This window comes from Perna viridis, chromosome 5, assembly GCF_037379345.1.
Source record: "Perna viridis isolate PV_CMFRI_1.1 ecotype Kerala chromosome 5, ASM3737934v1, whole genome shotgun sequence".
NCBI classification, from domain to species: Eukaryota; Metazoa; Mollusca; class Bivalvia; order Mytilida; family Mytilidae; genus Perna; species Perna viridis.
The window spans coordinates 22,212,956-22,233,284 of record NC_142449.1 but is presented as its reverse complement, the minus strand read 5'-3'; the positions used below and the strand labels follow the sequence as shown (position 1 = coordinate 22,233,284).

At 33.0% G+C, this 20,329-nt stretch overlaps 1 protein-coding gene across 4 annotated transcripts; it reads right to left on the bottom strand.

The window, feature by feature from the left end:
- Positions 1–71: 71 nt before the first annotated feature.
- LOC148616522 (uncharacterized) lies at positions 72–14,813 on the bottom strand. 4 transcript variants are annotated; one of them, XM_088583631.1, is made up of 2 exons: positions 14,679–14,813; positions 72–10,655 (listed from the first exon to the last, which is right to left on the bottom strand). In XM_088583631.1, exon 2 carries the CDS (start codon positions 10,617–10,619, stop codon positions 7,485–7,487), a length of 3,135 nt encoding a protein of 1,044 aa, XP_088439757.1. In that variant the 5' UTR covers positions 10,620–10,655; positions 14,679–14,813; the 3' UTR covers positions 72–7,484. The 4 variants fall into 4 exon arrangements, with proteins under 4 accessions (XP_088439757.1, XP_088439759.1, XP_088439758.1 ...); XM_088583633.1 differs by lacking the exon at positions 14,679–14,813 and adding an exon at positions 14,468–14,597; XM_088583632.1 differs by lacking the exon at positions 14,679–14,813 and adding an exon at positions 14,272–14,368.
- Positions 14,814–20,329: the final 5,516 nt, after the last annotated feature.

Below are 20,329 nucleotides of genomic sequence, written 5' to 3'. Positions count from 1 at the left end.
TGTTCATAAGTATGGAAGATGTACATCACCAATTCAGATTTTGATGCAGAGGTTTAGGGTTTTCTATAGCAATGCATGGTCTTAGCCTTTAAGTAGTAAAGGGTTATCACATCACCAATTCAGATTTTGATGCGGAGGTTTGGGGTTTTCTATAGCAATGCATGGTCTTAGCCTTTAAGTAGTAAAGGGTTATCACATCACCAATTCAGATTTTGATGCGGAGGTTTGGGGTTTTCTATAGCAATGCATGGTCTTAGCCTTTAAGTAGTAAAGGGTTATCACATCACCAATTCAGATTTTGATGCGGAGGTTTGGGGGTTTCTATAGCAATACATGGTCTTAGCCTTTAAGTAGTAAAGGGTTATCACATCACCAATTCAGATTTTGATGCGGAGGTTTAGGGTTTTCTATAGCAATACATGGTCTTAGCCTTTAAGTAGTTATCACTTATTACATGTATTTGCAGCTCATTGAATCAAATTATTTTTCAAAATGGCTGTCATTGAACACTGGTATTGATTTAAGGCACTGAAGACGCTTGAATTCTGTGTGATCATGAACAGAGGTCAACATAATTTCAACAGTTACATACAGTTTGCTGTATCAACTATTGCAAACATCTTGTAATTTGAGCATGTGTCCTCAGGCATATTAGGGTCGTTCCAGCAAAACATATTAGGGACAGGGAAAGGCACTTTTTTTCTTTGAATATGGATGGGTGTTCAGGTCTCTTGACAAAATACAGTTTAATACTAAACATCAATAGAACTTCTATGGGTGCCTTCCCCAGGTACATATCTTTTAATGGAACAGCCCTTATGTGGCTTTTCATTTTCTAGTTAACTATCAAGCGTATCTTCTCAATGGTATTAAGTTTGACATAATAATCCTGTTTTTCTTTCTGACCAGTCCTGTGCTTTTTTTGTAACCATCAAGATTATTGAATAACATAAACGTTTCCAAGAACAAATGAAGTTTGTGTTTGAGGTGATTGTGCTTCCTTAAGGAGGTAGACCCAGGGTAAGGGATGTAACTCTTGAAATCAGTGATATGTGTTTGTATCATATTTAACTTCGCCATAGCCTTTCAAGCTTTTCTTTCAAACGAAATGAAATCAGTCCAAGTTACTTTTAAGCTTACATTAGATTGATGTAAAATGGTAAATACAAATGTTACAATGATTTGTAAGAGTTGTGTCCCTTATCCTAGGTCTACCTCTTTAAAACCAAACCTCCATATTTTTTGGGTATGTTCGAAGAATTAACCCGAAATAACATTGTATAATTGACTAAAATTTAGAAGTGATGTAGTCACATTATTACAACTATTTATTTAACATTTAATCAGTTAAAGAAATTCATTGTTTTGGGGATTTTTTTTTGGTATTGCAAACATAAATATTGTTAAAAAAAATGTTGCTACTACATGTACTTAAAGGCCAACTATTTATTGCAAAGGTGCAAAACCTTTTTTTTATACATTCTGTGAAGAAACATTTTTGTACCTCTGACTGTCCATCCAAAACAAATACAAAAATATGTATTTATACTGCTGGCATGAAAAAAGAAGGGCGGTATATATAATAATGATAGCAGCAATGATGCTCCATGTTTTCTATGAATTAACACTGCAAATTACACTACCAATTTAGTATCTCTCCAACGTGCTCATGTAAAAATTGCAATTTTCTGAATGTAACAGATCATTTTTCTAAAATACAGCCTAAAATGTGGATTTCCATGAAATAGCGTGAACTGTCTTAGCAGAGAAGCAATTACTACCAATTTTATAGTCTTCTGTATGACCTCGTTGAGGATAAAAGTTAAGTAGCAGTCTTCGTAAGAATCATGCAAATTCTGTAATATGTGATACACCACAAAAAAAGGCTGCACATTTTAGTATCTGTTATTAAGTTACTTTATAGGTCTATAAAATGTATAATTCATTCCAATCTATCCACTCTATAATCCACATAGAAAACCCAACAGTTTCTACTACATATATATATTAGGTCTCACTAACCACTTCTGGGTCAAATGGCTACCCCCTATGTAGTACCAAAAACACACTGAACCTAGATCTATGCATTGTAAGTGCATTATTTGTATGTATTCTGATCAAAAGTAGTCAAAATAAAGCTGAGAATGTGTACTTTACTACAAAAGTGTATAATATTGTTTACATGTGTGAGTAATTTGCCTCCATGTTGTCAGCAGAAAAGGTAAAAATGAATTTTCAGTATTATTTATTCAGGTAAATTTTGTGAAGAATTTCTATAATCATTGTACCATTAGCTTAATGATTTGAAAGCCTTATTTTTCAAGCTTCGCAATGGTATGCAACTTTAAAATGTCATTTGTCCTGGCAATTCACAGTGAAACTTTGAAAATTACTTTTTTAACATGTAAAGTAACCGAAAAGGTAGAAGTAGTTATTGAGACCTTAGTGTCATTTCCAGAGTTTTCTCCCATAAATTTGAACTCTACAGTTCATTCTATTTAATTTTTATCTCCTAAGAACAAGGGTTATATGAAAAGACACATGTCAATTTTTATTTAATGTAACATTTTAAACAAAATGTCAAAAATAAAAATATGTAGGCTTTTCAACTATGAATCGCATTTTGCATGGTTCTTAGCTTGATTGCTACTTAAAAACCAATGACCTCCTGCACTCAAGGAGAGCATGCTACCATGTAATCTGGGGTCACTTAGGCAGATTTTTAGACTCTTACTGACACAGAAATGAAATGGAATAATATTATATCTACTTCCTTCACTTCAAAAACCGTATTTTTGTGGTACATGTATTAATAATACCCTATATTGCAATCACATGGTTTGTTCTGTTTAGTTCTTTTTGTAACAGATCTCTCAGTTTTTATTTGAGGAAATGCATAGATATTTGGTATTTTGGTTTTTCATGAGGACTTGTACTTTCCAGGTTCCTTACTTATCTACTTCTTTTGTAAAACTTTGTAATTTATTAGGTGTAGTATTTTTGAAAATTTTTTCAGACTTCTCAGCTGCTATTGGAGTGAATACTTAGATATAGGGTATTTTGCTTTTGCAGGATGACTTGCTTATCTACTTTTTACCATCAATAGTTGATGTGGGGCATTCTTAGCAAGCTCAGGGTTGTTATATCAAAGTCGATCAACTCACAAAAAGCTATTACGCGAAACCCATGTGTTTTCAAGTGATGCCAGTGCCATACCATTATAGTTTTACAATTTTATTTATGGTCGTATAAAAATATGATATTAAGTTATTTGGAAGTGGTCTAGTGGAGAAAGTATTTCTAAACAACCAATTTACTTTCGTAAATAGGATCTTTTTGTAGTGCAGCTGGCTCCATTTCAATTTTGAATTCCTTGTTAAAAACTCGAATTGTCTTAATAAAACATGTATTTGATAAACCAATATTTCCAATCCAGAAAGAACACAACGTACCACTGATGCAGGGTCAAACATTTCAATATACAGCCCCCAGTAACTTATGAAACACCATAACAACAACAAACCAAATAAACAAATTTTCAACAAGTAACATTCGATCATGAAACATAACATTGTACATTTGTGCATAGTATTCTACTTCATGTAAATTGATATTCTTGGATTTTTGACCAATTTTTTTTTAAGGAAAGCATAATGCAAAATGCTCACAGTTAATTCAAAGAGAAAATTATTTATCTCAAGATTAAATTAAGTAAACCGTGGAGTTAAATTACTGATTTCATCTTGAGAAATGCTAATAAAATTATGACTCTAAATCTTTACACTAAAACAAGAGACTCTCTAAGAGCCGAAATTGCTCACCTGGCAAACCAAGCCCTAGTAACTAAGTAAGCAAAGGTATCATGCTTTGTTTCCGTGTTTGACCAAAAAATTGCTTAAAAAGAGCATATAGTGCTGAATGCTTTAAGTTCAACTGAGTACCTAAGGCACTGTAAAATGCTTGAAATGCCTTCTAAGTGTCCTTAGAACCCCTGGTAAAAATCTGGACAGGGGTTCCTCTTAGCCCTGTTAACTCATAGGGTCTTGGTCTAGAAAAAATCTGTTTCAAGGACCATAATTCCTACATCAGACAACAAATCATTTTAAAAATTTCGGCACAGATCAGTCTTCAAGTAGTGAACAAAATTAACCTCCATCAGAATCTCATAAATTCAACTGTTTTTAAGTTACTTTGCTAAAAAAAAAATGTATTTCGACCCCTATGTTCTGTTTTTAGAAACTACAGCCATGTTTTAAAATCTTTGAAAAATTGTAAACAATCAGTTTGTTCAGGATATCCTAAGGAACAATAATACCAACTTCCATTAAATTTGGTCGTATGGTTTCAGAGTAGATTTTCAAAGTTGTAAACAAGAAAAACAAAATATGTTTTTCAAGGGCCATAATTTCAGCAAAACAGTCTTTTAGTGGTGAACAATATTACCCTTCGTCAGTATTTCATATATTCAATGTTTTTCGAGATATTTGCAAAACTGTATTTGACCCCTATGTTTTTTTTTTTTAGCTCACCTGTCTGAAGGCCATGTGAGCTATTGCCATCACTTGGCGTCCGCCTTTTTTTCGAAACTCTTCTCCTCTGACATTACTTGACCAATTGGAACCAAACTTGATATGAATGTTCCTTAAGATATCCTGCATAGAACTGATTTAGGGATTTTTGATCCATAGAAAACATGGCCACCATTACTAAAAATAGAACATGCGGGTCAGACAGTAGTTTTTCAAATATATCTCCAAAACCGTTAGGTTTAGCCAAATTCTATCAATAGCTGAAATGATCCTTATTATTAGGACTACCAAAGTCTTCAGGGATAAAAGTTGTCAGGCGACTCCTTGTAAGAGTTATTGCCCTAGAAAGGGGAAAAATGAAATCTTTTTTCTTTTTACAGTTTTCAGCCAATATCTTGAAATTGAATTGCTGAAATGATCCTTATGATAAGACCTAATTAAGTCTTCTTGAGTCAAATTATTGGACAACTTCTGGTTAAATTTACTGCTCTTGAAAGGCAAAATTCAACCAGGTGAGTGATTCAGGCTCCTGGGAGCCTCTTGTTTAGTAACAGCTGCCATGTTTTTCCAAGTTTCAAAAATTTTAAACCATCAGTTTGTGCAGGATAACCATGCCAAGTTTCATTCCAATTGGTCAAGCAATTTCAGAGATGTTTGAAAAAGCTAACGACAGATGACAACATACATCAAGTGATGACAATAGCTCGCACAGCCTTTAGGCCATGTGTGCTATAAATGTCAAAATCCACTTAAAAATTATGTAAGTAAAGATGTTGAAATGGAAATGTAAGAAAAAAAATTCAATAGTAGTACTCACTTACATTCCACCCACCCAATGACATTTCAACTAGTGTAGGTAGGGTAGCAGGAAACAGACAAATTGTTTTTTTTTTTGCCTCAAGTTAGGTCATACCTTATATTTTTGTCTTTATTTTCTTTTTTATGATCAAAAATGATGTTTGAAACATGCCTTCATGTTGGCATGTTTTTTACAAGATATATTTTTAATATAGATTATGAAGGGAACTATCCTTCCTCCTTGAACCGTAAAAAAAAATGGTCCAAAGAATTCCATATTATGTTTCTGGTCAATTATCTCCCCTTTAAAAGGCTTTGTATTACCGTATCTACATTTGCAGTTTTATGTAAAAACTGCCATACAACTTTTTAAGGATTGTTTTCAATTGCAGCGTAAATCTTCCAAAAGTCATTTATACCCCATAATCCAACCAACAATTGTAAAAAATTCTTATAATTTAAGTCAAAAAGTTAACATCAGAAAACATAAAATATAACCACAATGAATTGTTAATATGATATGAAATCAACATACTTTTTTTAACGCATTTCAATACAGTAAACTATCCATGGATTGTAGCATTTGTAATGTACATTTTGTACATGCATGCTTTTTGTATATTGGGATATCCCATTGAAGTAGTTCCATAGTTAGGGGCGTGACTAAAATACCAACCTATACGAAATGTATCTCGATAACGCTAAATTAATCAGAATTTCACATATCAAACATTTATTTATTGTACATACATGTACATGTTTCTTCAAGACTTTGCAAGATGACCCCCCACCCCCAAGAAAAAAAAAATTAAAAAAAATGTTGTAATGTTGATCTGCCTTACATCAAGGGAGAGAGCACTTGCGATGAGAAGGAATGATTGGCATTGCCATATTCTTGAGTAATTTCTGGTTTAAGTTAAATAAAGGTTTCTTTTTTAGCATATAGCATTAGACAGGGAAGAAATTTATGGGGGGGGGATACAAAGTCAAATTTCTGATGCAACATGAATAAGGAATATATACATGTGTATCGATTAAACAATAACATTAGTACTGACGTAATCAATGATACAACTTCAATGTTCTAGGATTCCACTTTCCCATCACCTGGGGCAAGTGCAATTTTGGTGTGGGAAAGTTGTTTATCATGTTCTACTTTCATTTGACAAGTAGCAAACAGAAATTTTGAAGGATTTATTAAGTTGGGAGATCAGACTTGACTGTGGGAAAGTTAATCCTGTTTAGGGGTTTTCCCATGGAAACCTAAAATTTTCAAAAATCCTAGAACACTGACACTTGTCACAAAAATTGAGTAAACCACACTAATACTTTCTATGTATTTAGGAAAGTTAGTATACATGCTATTGAAAAAAAAATTACATGTATGATTTGAAGAAAAGTAAATGTTTTGATTTGTTATTTGGAAAAAAAATGATACAAAGTCATTGACCCCTTCTCCTATCTATACTAATATATCATGTAAGCAAAAGTACATGTACATATTGTATAATGTAAAAACATCCTTTAGCCAAAGGTTAACATTTTTTAAAAGATTATTTCAACTTACTGACAAATCCTGTTTTGATGTTTGCATTTGTGTAAAATATTTGTACTTATCCAAGCCAGGGCAAGTCTCTATAGAAAACTTGCTGCCCTTGTTGTTTTTAACTTTGACTAGTCTGTAGTTTTTTGTAAAACTGCATGTAAACCTTCACGAATAATCAGAAAAAGTTGATATTAATAAACACAATGTATAATGTATTGCTCATTGAGCAAAATTAATAAATAACACATTAAGAATAGATGTTGCAACCACTTTACATTTTCATCTTTAGTTCTCAGTTCATACCCAACTATTTTATGATATCTTTTTTTAAATTGAAGTTTGAATAATATACAATGTAACTTAAGTCTATGAAGTTATAAACACAGAAATAATTAAATTCACTAATACTAAAATTTGGAGCTTATAAAACAACTTGATAAATTCATAATTATAACTTTAAAATAAATTTAGTTAAATGTATATGAGGAACTACACTTAAAACTGTAGAAGTAAAATTTAATATCTTTTGTATGTGGTTGAACATTATTAATAATTTGCAAATTAAAAAGTTCTGCAAATCCCTTTCTTTATGTACAAATGGTTGGTTTTTATCACTCTCTATTAACAACAATTATAATTTTTCCATCAGTTCCTGACTCAACATGAGCATTTGAAAACAGTTTGTTCAACCAATCTGAATCAACAACAGTTTCTTCTGTCGTTAATGTTGTAACTTCTTCCCCACCAACTTGGAGAAGATTGTCTTCTACATTTACAACTTCAGCTATAATGGTCTCTTCCTCTTTCGTCACTGGTATAGCTTCAGCAGCAATTGGCTCTTCTTGAACAACAGTTTGTACAGTTTCCATGGTAACCTCTTCCCCTGCATGTTCAACAGCATGAGCATCAAGTTTGGCCTGACTAGTAAAGACTTGTCGACAGATGCTACAGATGTACAGACAACTGAATTCCTTCCTATCCATGAAATTGTCCAATGTTTCCTCAGTGTACGTAACAGGTTCTGTACTGTTTGTTCCTGCTGCTATGTATCTGTAGGTGCCTACTGTAATTGTACCTTTGTGAACATTCTGGCAAGCATTCATTTTCTTGTGTCGTTGCAATGAATTTAACCTTGGAAATGACCTCTGACACGTTTCGCATTTGAAAGGTAAATCTCCAGAGTGTATCCTCTTGTGATCCTCCAATGCCTTCTGTGAAGCAAACATTTTTGTACACTGGTCACAAGGGATTGACTTAACTTGCTCATGCCGAGCTAAATGTCTAGTTAGGTAATACAGTAATGCAAAGGATTTCCCACAAAACTGACACTCATGTTTTTTGTACGAGGAGTGGATTTCTTCATGTATTCTCATGTAACCCTCTTGAGCAAAGCCTTTCCCACAGGTACTGCACACAAACGGTTTCTCTTTAGTGTGAGTTCTTTCATGTATACGCAACAGACATGGTTTCATAAATGTTTTGTCACAATATTGACAACAGTGCCTTGGTTTTGCCAGTCCTTCTGGAGTATGATTTTCCTTTACATGACGATCAAGATAAATGTCTCTTGAGTACTTTTTGCCACATTCTTTACATTCATAGTTTTTAGATGTGGCAGGGTCAGTATGTGTAAGCATGTGTCGTTGCAGGTTAATTTTCTGCTGAAAGTTCCTTCCACATGTTTCACAGACAAATTTCTTTGGATTTTCATGCCTCTTTTCATGTGAGGACAAGTACTTTGCTGAAGAATAGCACTTTCCACATTGTGAACATTCAAAGGGTTTCTGTCCTAAATTAGGCCTGGGTTTTCTTTCTACTTTTCCTTCAGCTGATTTCTGGTGACGTTGCATATGTATTTTTAGATAGCATTTCAAAGCAAATTTCTTGTGGCAGATGTTACATTCTAAATCTTTAGTCTTGTTGTGAAGAAATTCATGATTTATCCTATTCATCCTTTGTGAAAATTTCTTTCCACAAATTCGACATTCATAGCACTTTCCTTTCACATGACGCTCCATGTGTTTTTGAAGGTACAAGGCTTTAGAGAATACTTTCCCACATTCAAAACACAAATGATGTTCAAGTGGAGGTTTGATACCTAACTTCTCATTCCTCTCCTTTTCATGAAGCAGTTTATGCCTTACTAGGTAAGAGCTCAAAGCAAATGCCTTCCCACATTCATCACATATTTTGGACTTGACACCTGAATGCAACACACGATGTTTTTCCATGTTCGATTTGGAAACAAAACCTTTCCCACATACATCACAAGGGAATGGCCTTTCTCCAGTATGTTTTGTATTATGTCTTAACAAATGGCTAGGTTTTGTGAAAACTTTATCACATGACTTACATGGGTATGTTCGACCTAAACTACGTCTTCCTCGTTTATGTTTCTTGATTGATGGTTTAATATCTTTCATATCATTTTCATCTCCATAATCATCCTTTGATGGCCTGTAATCTTCATCTTTATCATCATCTAGTTCATCCATATACTCATTATCGTCATCATTTTCATCATCCACTTTGTCTTTGTCATTTGTGATAACAACAGTATCAACATTTTCGGTAGATTCTTGATTCTCTCCGACAGACATAACACTCTCTACTAATTCTTTAATAGCCTCTTCAGTTTCTCTAGTCATGTTGTTAACAACAACATGAACTTCTCCTGATTTTTCTGATGTCTTTAAACTATTTTCTATTGAGCTTACAACGCCGTCATCATTTACTTTCTGAAGCTTTTTGCTTTTACTTGAATCAGTGTCAGTTCTAATGTTCTGAGGTTGTTTAATCTTCTGAGGAGATTTATTAACTGCTTTATGATCAAATTCACTTTTAACATGAGTTTTGGCCAGTCTTTGCTTTTGTAGTGACTTGCCACTACCATCAACAATGTTCTTTTGTGGTGGTTTTCTAGTTATTTCTGTACCAACATCTTCGTCCGTATGAATCCTTATATGCCTACTGAGACCAGCATAGGTACTAAATGTCCTTGAACATATATCACAAGAATATGATGTCTCAGTAGACGATTTTGCATCAACTTTGTTGTTTGGTTCTACTCGATATTCATCATCAATTGGTTCCTGCTTAATTGTAGTTTCCAGTATTATACTGTTGTCATTGGAAGGCGACCAGGCTCTCTTTTCACGACGATTTCTCTTTGGTCTCCCCTTCCCTTCCGTTTGACTGTCTGATTCAGTGTCACTTTGGTGTACCCTCTTAGACCCAATAGTGGCTCTTCTTATTTCTAAGGCAGTTTTACCTGTTTCACTTTTGTTTAAAGTTTTTGGAGATGTTAAGGTTGTCTTTTGATTATATATGGCTAGATTTTTTTCTTTTCCCTTTACAGCCAACCCCTTCTGATCTGGACTTACAACATTTTTTCTTGGCCTTCCTCTTCGTCTTGGAGTTTCATCAGTAAGTTCATCTTTATCTTTGTCAATGCTACTTTTTTGGTGTTGTGGTTCGTTTTTGATATTTTTGACATTAACTTTAGAACTACTTCTTCCTTGACTTTGTCCCTCCTTCCCATTTTTAATTCTGATACTTCTTTTAGGACCTTCAGCAATTTTTGAAGTTTTCTTCGGTAATGGCAAGTCCTTAATATCATGCTGAGTTTTAAGATGTTTGGACAGGACAGCTGGTAGTGAGAATACCTTTTTACAAAGAGGACATTCTTGTTTGCCTTTTGGTGGTGTTTTTGTATACTTCAGAAGGTAAGAATTCTGGACAGACATGGTCTCAATAGCTGTTTAGGGGTTTCACTGGGGAACCTGTAAAGAGAAAGTTTCCCATATAAGTAAGTTATATACCTGTATACCTACATGCAGGTCTTCATGAACACTGGTGAGTTTTTCATGTAAATACATTAACATTAACATTTACTGCAACTAGTGCCAGAATACAGGTACATCAGGGTTCGACACTTACAGTAAACTGATGACCCAATGCCATTTAAATATCAGAAGGACCAGTTAACATGACTTCTCTGGTGGTCCTTTAGTAATATTAGTATTTTTAGAGGTGGGGGAGGGAGGAACTCAAGAATCATCAGTAGTGAGAGAACAACTACTCTGTAAAAAGTTAGTGTCAACCCCCGCACATGTGAATGAGAACAAAAATAAATTCAAATAAACCATATTAAACTCATACAAAAATTATACATAACTAGAAAATTGTAGAATTAATGCTGAAAGTTCATAATACCAAACTCATGAGATTTATTACAAACTCGTGTAACCCCATGTTTAACCTCATGAGTTTGTACGAGTTATTTCAAGTACATAATATGAATTGTTATTTTATTTGTATATAATATAGTTTATTACTAAGGCTTATATCGAGTTTAACATGAGTTCACTACATTTGTACAATTTATTATTTGACCTGACCCGACTAAACAAATAAAGGCTTTAGAAAGCCAGAATCGTTCACCTAGTCAAAAAGAGTCTTTATAGCTTTCTAGAACTAGACTTTTGACCTTACCGTACTACTGTCACAAGAATCATTTAATCAATACACAGCATCTTCATTATCCACCCAGTTTTCATATTATATAATAAATCTCTCGTAGTCATTTTTTGACTCTTCACCAGAAATAACGCCAACATTGAGTTACAGATCTTCATGAAAATTTTGGCATAAGTCGGTCTCACCATGCTGATCAATTTTCCTCCAAGAAAATTTGGCTAAACCCATTGGTTTTCAAGTAATTTCAACAAGTCCTCAATTTTCAGTAGTGGTAGCCATGTTTTCAACAGATGAAAAGATTGTTATATCATATCCTAACAAACATTCATGCCTTGTTTGGTTACAATCCATCCTACAAGTTGTCTCAGAGAAGATTTGAAACAAGAGGCTCCCAGGAACCTGAATTGTTCACCTGGTTAAATTTTGTCTTTCAAGGGCAATACAAAGATTTGTCTAAAATTTTGACTCAAGAAGACTTTGGTATGACTTATCATAAGGATCATTTCAGGAACTGAGAGTTTCTATTATAGTTTTCAAGATATTGGCTGAAAACCGTTAATAAAAATCGTCATTTTTTGTCTTTCAAGGACAACAACTCTTACAAGGAGTTGTCTGAAAATTTGGTTCCTTTTGTAGGCCTTATAATGAGGATCATTTCAGCAATTGAAAGAATTTGGCTAAACATAACAGTTTTGGAGATATAATAAGCAAATAACTACTGTCTGACCCCTATATACTATTTTTAGTAACATCATCCATATTTTTTGACCGATAAAAGTTTTCAAATCAGTTCTATGCAGGATACCCCAATGAACATTCATACCAACTTTGGTTCCAATTGATCAAGTAGTTTCACAGGAGAAGATTTTTTAAAGAAATAACATTAAAAATAGCAAAAAAAAATGTTGAAAAAGGGCAATAACTCCAACATGGCAACACAAAATGAAATTTTCACACAGATAGATCTCATCATGCTGAACACTTTTACCACATGTCAGAATTTGGCTAAACCTAACGGTTTTGGAGATATATGCGAAATACTACTGTCTGACCCCTTTGTTCTATTTTTAGTAATGGCGGCCATATTTTTTCAATGGATCAAAAATCCCTACATCAGTTCTAAGCAGGATACCCCAAGGAACATACATGTACATAATAACTTTGGTTTCTATTGGTCATGTAATGTCAGAGAAGATTTTTGAAAGAAATAATATTAAAAATAGCAAAAACATCGAAAAAGGGCAATAACTCCAACATTGCTTAACATATTAAAACAAAAATTTCACCGCTGATAGACCTCATCATGCTGAACAATTTGATCATCCAGATGAGCTAAAAAAGCAAAAACCATGGAAAAAGGAAAATAACTCCAATATGGCTTCACAGATCATAACAAAAATTTCACCACGGATAGATCTCATCATGCTGAACACTTTCACCTATGTTAGAATATGGCTAAACCTAAAGGTTTTAGAGATATAAGCAAAAAATTACTGTCTGACCCCTATGATAAAAAATTCCCACATCAGTTCTATGAAGAACACTCTAAGGCACATTCGCACCAAGTTTAGTTCTAATTGGTCAAGTTGTTTCAGAGAAGAAGAGTCTTGAAAAATGATGACAGACAATAGACACCAAGTGATGGCAATAGCGGGCTTGGCCTTTGGCCAGGCGGGTAAAAAAATTATAAAAAACGAAGAAAATGCCTTCTATAAAAAAAACGGGAATTGTATACCTAACTACATTTTTAAGACGTACATGCATGGTACATGTATGACTATAAGGAAAAATCAAAATTATAATATAGGGAACAGAACTTCAATTACTATTTCTAAAATTTTTTTAATGAGACATTGATATGGTACAAAATTTATTATGGTGAGAAATTTGGGATGTACATGTACATTTGTACTCCATGTTTAAGAAATCCGTATGTACAATGTACATGCACATGTATATATTTCAAACTGACTTGAACTGGTCTACTAATAGTACCTGCCAACTCTCACTATTTGTTGGGGGGGTTTCCCCTATGAGGGCTCCAAAATTTCAATATCCAAAAGCAATATTGACCACAATTTACAATCCTAAGATTCAAATGTGGTGCATTTGATCTGATTTGTCATAAAAAGGCCAGAAAATGTCACTTTCATGAATCTGAAAGCCCCCTGACATTATTTCCTCAGTTGCTGAGGATTATCAGTACTTCACCCATAAAACCCCCATAGACAATTTCAGAAGTTGACAGGTACATGAACATGTATCTACTATTTGTGAATTTTGTCAGTTAGAGAAGCACAAAACAGTTTCAAGTAAACTAAAGGCATTAAAGCTGTGAATGTGCAATTGTTGAAGGTCTGTCAAGTTTTAAAAAAGCCTCTTCTGTGCCATTTGTCAAAATATTGTAAGATCAAAGAGAGAAATTATAAACAGAACAATGTTTATGCTATATGTATGGCTAACCACAACACAGCATATACATGTAGGAAGAATCTATTTTTAATAAGCGAGCAAAGCTTGCTCTTAAATGTACAGATATTTGTCTGAAAATTTATCAAACTGACTTTAGTCGAAACGAAACACTACATCTCTATCTATTGAATTTTCAAAATGTAGTCAAAACACCTGCAATACAAAACATTTCAAAGACCAACATGTTATTTGTTCCGAAGTCCTCTGACATTTTTTAAAAACCTACTTTCATTTGTGGTAAAACAATAATCCCTTTTGGAATTAGTAAAACAAGACATTCTTCACCAATCCCAGAAGTGCTTAACCAATAAGTTTACAAATATTTGGAAAATCTTTCACTTGCATATACTATGATCATATTATAGCAAAAGTGACACACGAAATCAATTTCATTTAAAAAAAAAAAAAAGAACATTCTAAATGCTTCACTTAGCTTAAGGCAAATACCATCCTTAAATTAACTTGATAGACAAAGCTGATTGGCATTAAAAGTTCATGTTGAGAACTATTGAAGCTGTTTTAAACTAAAATATTTTGGTCATTAGATGTGCTCATGTTTTTGTTGATAACCAAAAGCTGAAATGGACTCATTCTCAATATTGAAATACCTATGCCAAATGATATGAATATTTAAAATAATTACTTTCACGTCGTGGTAATGTGTGTAAAATATTGAACGTTTATTTCTATTACAAAATAAACCGGGCTGCGGCAAGATTTGAAAAACAAAATATGTCGACTTTGGTCATTCCATAGCAAACGTCGCCATGATAGAGATTTAGATAGACAAAAACCAACGCGTCACTTTCAAGTGACAAAATTCTGTTAAAAGATTAAACCAAGCTTTTTCTTACCATTCAAACTATTCTATATGTTTAGGTATATCATATGGTAATGAAACAAATCGTATATTAAACTGCTAAATTGTTATTTTTTGTGTGACGTTGCTCGACATTGACTGCGTCCTTCCTACTTCCAAATCGAGGCTTGAATCTAGTTACGAGCGCGCTTTATTTAGTTTAAAATGTGTTTGGTGGGAAAGTTCAAGTGTAATCATAACCCGGTAATTAAAGAGATTTGCAACTATTTATAGGTCTCTGGTGCAGGGCGGGTCCAGGTGAGGGCGAAATGGGTGTACGATCCATTTTTCAAAGAAAAAAAAACAAAGATTTATCGTAATCCGCTAAATATTGTATTGAATGAGTAATCAAGGGAACCAAGGTTCTAGCAATAAGCAAAAGAATGTAATTCGCAGACAAAGACCATAAATGGAAACAGGCATACACAACAAAGAACATAAAGTAACCAAAATAATAGATATGTCATAGACCTATCATATTCATTCATTCGTTTAGCTAGATCCTTTAATCTCAGTTTTCTATGGCAAGCCCAAGGGGACAAAATAAGTGTTTTCTAATATTAAAAAATGATTTTTTAATATTACAAATTCATTTTTTAAATATAACAAATTTGATTTCTTATATTACAAAGCCCTATGGCAAGCCAAAGTGGACAAAAGTCAATATTTTGTAATATTAGAAAATGAATTTCTAATATTATAAAATCATTTTTTTTTTAATATTAGGAAAGATTTTTTAATATATAAATTTGTAATATTAAAAATTCATTTTCTAATATTACAAATTCCTGATTTAGTAATATTATAAAATAACACACATTTTGTAATATTACAAATTGAATTTGTAATATTAGAAAATCAGCCACATTTTTTAATATTAGAAAATCAATTTTTTATATTCAAAAATAGTTTTTTAATATTAGAAATTCAATTGAATTTTTAATATTAAAAAAAAAGATTTTTTAATATCAAAAAAGTGTCTTGTGATATAAGAAAAACCCTTTTTTAATATTAAAAAATCATTTTTTATATTAAAAATTCAGTTGAATTTCTAATATTAAAAACATGATCTTTCCGACGCAGTCGGTATAGCTTCGCTTTTTACCCTTTGAACTTAAGGACGCTCTTCTATGGAAACACAAGTCTCCTGATCGCAGTTCTTTTTCCCGATTGGCGAAATACTGATAACTTAGTGGCGTTCGAAAAATCTGTATCGAAAATTTGGAATTGCGTTCGAAAAAAAAATTTATCGGAACCCCAAAAATTGCGTGCTATGTGTTCTTGTCTTGAAAGAAATGTAGAAACTTAGAAGTAAAAAATAACAAAATTTCACTGCGTCGGCTATCCTATTTTAAAAGATAGTACTTGTTTAAAACTAGAAATTGATTTTCTAATATTAGAAAATGGATTTGTTGTATTCAATTAAGATTCTTTTAATATTAGAAAATCATTTTGTAATGTTAAAAAATGTGACTGATTTTGCAATATTGCAGTTATTTTTTAATATTGCAAATTCATTTTCTAATATTACAAATTCAATTTGTAATATTACTAAATGAGTGATATTTTGTATATTTTGAATCAGGAATTTGTGATATTAGAAAATGAATTTTTAATATTACAAAATTAATTTCTAATATCAAAAATACATTTTCTGATATTAAAAAATGATTTTGTAATATTAAAAAATTATTTTTAATATTACATAATACTGATTTTTGTCCACTTTGTCTTGCCAAAGAACGTGTGAAAAGGATACCACAGACAAAATACATATACGAAAGTTTTAAAAAGGACAATTTTCCGTCCTTGCGAGACCCGATAGGGTAGTCAAGGACGTTAAAAACCCCCTTGGTAGTAAGGTCTCACTAACCACTTCCGGGTCAAATGGCCACCCCCCCTCCCTATGTAGTACCAAAAACACACTGAACCTAGACATATGCATTGTAAGTGCATTATTTGTGTGTATTATGATTAAAAGTAGTCAAAATAAAGCTGAGAATGTGTACTTTAAAATCATATATGTAATTAACTACAAAAGTGTATGAATATTGTTTACATGTGTGAGTAATTTGCCTCCATGCTGTCAGTTAGCAGAACGGGTAAAAATGTGGATTTTCAGTATTATTTATTCAAGTAAATTTTGTGAAGAATTTCTATTATGATCGTACCATTAGCATAATGATTTTTGAAGCCATATTTTCCAAGCTTCGCAACGGTATGCAGCTTTAAGATGTCATTTGTCCTGGGAATTCACAGTGAGACTTTGAAAATTACTTTTTTAACATGTAAAGTAATGGAAACGTTAGAAGTGGTTAGTGAGACCTAAGCATATAGAGCAGAGCTGTTATGAATAGCAAGTAGAACAATGACATGGCCTGCCGTTCCATAAGTTTAGAAGATTCTTGAATTGAGTAAGATGATTCTCTACGAAAATGGTCTGACAGGTCATTCCAGGTTTTTGCATCAAAATATTTAAAGGACTTTAACCCGTACTTTGATGTTCTGACGCTGGGTAGTTTTGCTGTGTTCTGATATCTGAAATTATATTTATTTTCCTTTATTTGAATTAGGTCATGTACAAAACTGAAGTCAGCCTCATATCTTGAGCTACACTTAGAGATCGATGGTAAAGGAAAACTACTGACCAAACTATACGAAAACGTGATGGCTTTTCATTCAGTCTTGTCAACTTTCCGTTCATCTGTGGAAACATCCCTTCAGCATCCGCGTAGGGAGTTTTCATATCACAACTCATAAGTTATGCCAGAGCTTGCCGTAACTACGCAAACTTTTTACCTCACGCAAGACTTCTTAAAATTAGGCTTCTGAAACAGGGTTATGTTGCTACAAGACTGAAGTAATCACTACATAAGTTTTATGGTCGTCATCAGGAATTCGTGGATCGTTACGGTATATCCATCTGCAGATAAAACTTGATTTGTTAAACGGGTCATAGTTTTCCTTTCCCCTTTCGTCTAGCCCGGACTTGACATTTATGAGCAACTCGGCTGGTGTTTATAGAAAAGCAGAGGACGATTATGCACCTGGTCCATGCTACCAGTTTTTAGTGGTGTCCGAGTTGCTCATTTGATTTTGTTACTTTGTATGTATTATTTTAGTTATTTTATGTTCTTTGTTGTGTTTGTCTGTTTTCCACGTCTGGTCTTTGTCCCTGGATTACATTCTTTTGATTTCTGCTAGAATCTTGGTTCCTTTGATTAATCTTAAACATGACTTAATCTGAATTCCTTTTATCCTGATTCTCATTATTACGCCTCCCCTTCATAAAATCATGGATCCGCTCCTGTGATGTAATCATGAGGACACAGTACAAAAAAAAGCAAAAACAAACAGACACAAAAAACGGGGAAAGGAGTGTGGGGGGAGGGTGGGTGGGCTGGTCGGTATCCCTTTTAGGATTCAGCGTCCGAAGCTAGTACAAAAAGTATCTCATACACCAGGGACTTTATATTCAATATTGTTAGTATTGTCAGTTATAATATAAATTCCAAAATACTAAATATTTATTGGAACAAACCAGGGATTATGATATCAACTCAAAATCGTCTTGCTTCTAATGTATTACTGAAATGACTACTGTCGTTGAATTTAAGGTAAAGATCTAAAAATGAGGAAGTTGTGGCAGAGATATTTAAATCACATTGATATTAATATTGATGTAAATGTTTCTGGTTGTATCAGTAGTGTCTTCTGGTGGATAAATAAACGGAAGCCATTCTTCAAATTTACTAATAATAAAGTGTGTTTCCCTGAACTCCAGCCTCTTGCTGCCGAAGCAAAATTTCTGTTACTTCCTATGCCGGAAAATACTGAATAAAACTGAATTATGCTGAATTGTGAAATAAATAAAGTATATGCTCTGGTAATTGAAATTTATTGTACAACAAGTTTATTTTTCATTTTCCTTTTTCGAAAAATACTTTAAAGATGAGAAACTTGTGCATAAATGTATCCATATACAATTTATAATACATGTATCATGTAGGTAATAGAATACAAATTACACACCAATATGATAAATAAATTTGTAAAGTTTTATAGATTTGTATATGTAATTTATTTGTTTTATTCCTCTGGATTTCACCTTCTGTGTGTGGAATAGTTCTGACACTTATGGAAAATCCGAAAACAATATCATATGTAAGTCCTACATCACAATTAGAACACCATGTGCGGACTCTTTGATCTTTTTCATGGGGCCTGCATAGTAGATATATATGTACTAGGCAGGGGCGACATGAACCATCTAAAATCTTAAAATATTAATGATTTTATCAAAAAAAGATAAAACAAGTATATAAGAAATTTACTTCATTATTCATTAAATATCATTATTCGGTATGCCTTTAGAATACAATATTGTTATGTTAGCATAAATGCATGGGTAATCATTGTATTATAATACACGACTTGGTAAATAAATCCAATCTATAAAGGCTTGAATTGTCAGATTAAAAATTTAACGAAACATTAAATAAAATATAGGTTATAAACTGTTAATGTTAACAAATTACACTTATTCAGATATGTTCCCAAAAAAATCCCTCTAAAAACGCAACTATATTACGGTTTATAATAGAAGTAATAAATATGTACCGATTGCTCTCAATATTTTAAAAGTTGATCGGTAATTTTTTCTACAGTTCGACCGATCTTAAACCGGATTTGCTGGTCTGCTTAGTCAACACCACCAATTTTCCTGTTATATAAATCCACCACTTGGGAAACATTCGTCGCCTCTACTATTTTTATTGTGCTAATTATACTGTAACAAAGTGAAATTACTTATTGATGCAGACCGAAACCAACAACCATGTGTTCCATAAAACCTAACTATCACATATATTGAGCTATGATCACTGTTTTTTTTTTACATTTCAAGACACGTGCTGTCGTACAGACTAAGTCATTCTTCATCTTCATTTCTATTTCAATAAATAATGATATACATTTATTTAGTATAGTCAAGTAGGCAACCATGCATTATCAATTGTAATAAAAAAGCCAAAATGTGATATCACAGTGGCGTATCGGGAAGAAAATTGTTTAAATGGATACTCTAACGTAAGAAATGTAATAATGCACACGTAAAATATATTACGTTACCTTTGGCCTAGAAAACGTTATTATGGCCGTACTTCATGGCAAGAAGTGGGCCTTGCTGCCGATCTATCCGTTCTTCTTTAGCAACTCTTGTATTGTTAAAAGATGGGGACATCCCTTTTCTGTGTGTGCGAACAGTTCCAGTTGTGTACGTGCTGTTGTCGTAAGATCAAGGCACAAGTTAGTTCTTGTGAAAACATTATCTAATACATGATGCAATTTATCAAATATATCGACCCAACAATTCCATCACTACTGAATAGCCTTATCCACTTGAGTAAACTGTAAACTGGATACAGCACCTGCCACTTCTACAACGTAAGTTGTTAGAATTCCATTCCTCCATGTTAGGATGGCACCAAGTCAGAAAATAGCTTGCAAGACAACCTCTAGCATTGTTGGAGTATGGCACCTAGTCAGAAAATAGCTTGCCAGACAACCTCTAGCATTGTTGGTAAGCACCTGCTAGTTTACCTATTTTATAAGAAAAGTAATGATTGGTCATACTTCAAAACTGTC

Bases quoted from the DNA above. Each gene is read 5' to 3' on its own strand.
- LOC148616522 (XM_088583631.1), bottom strand. From the start codon at position 10,619: ATGTCTGTCCAGAATTCTTACCTTCTGAAGTATACAAAAACACCACCA.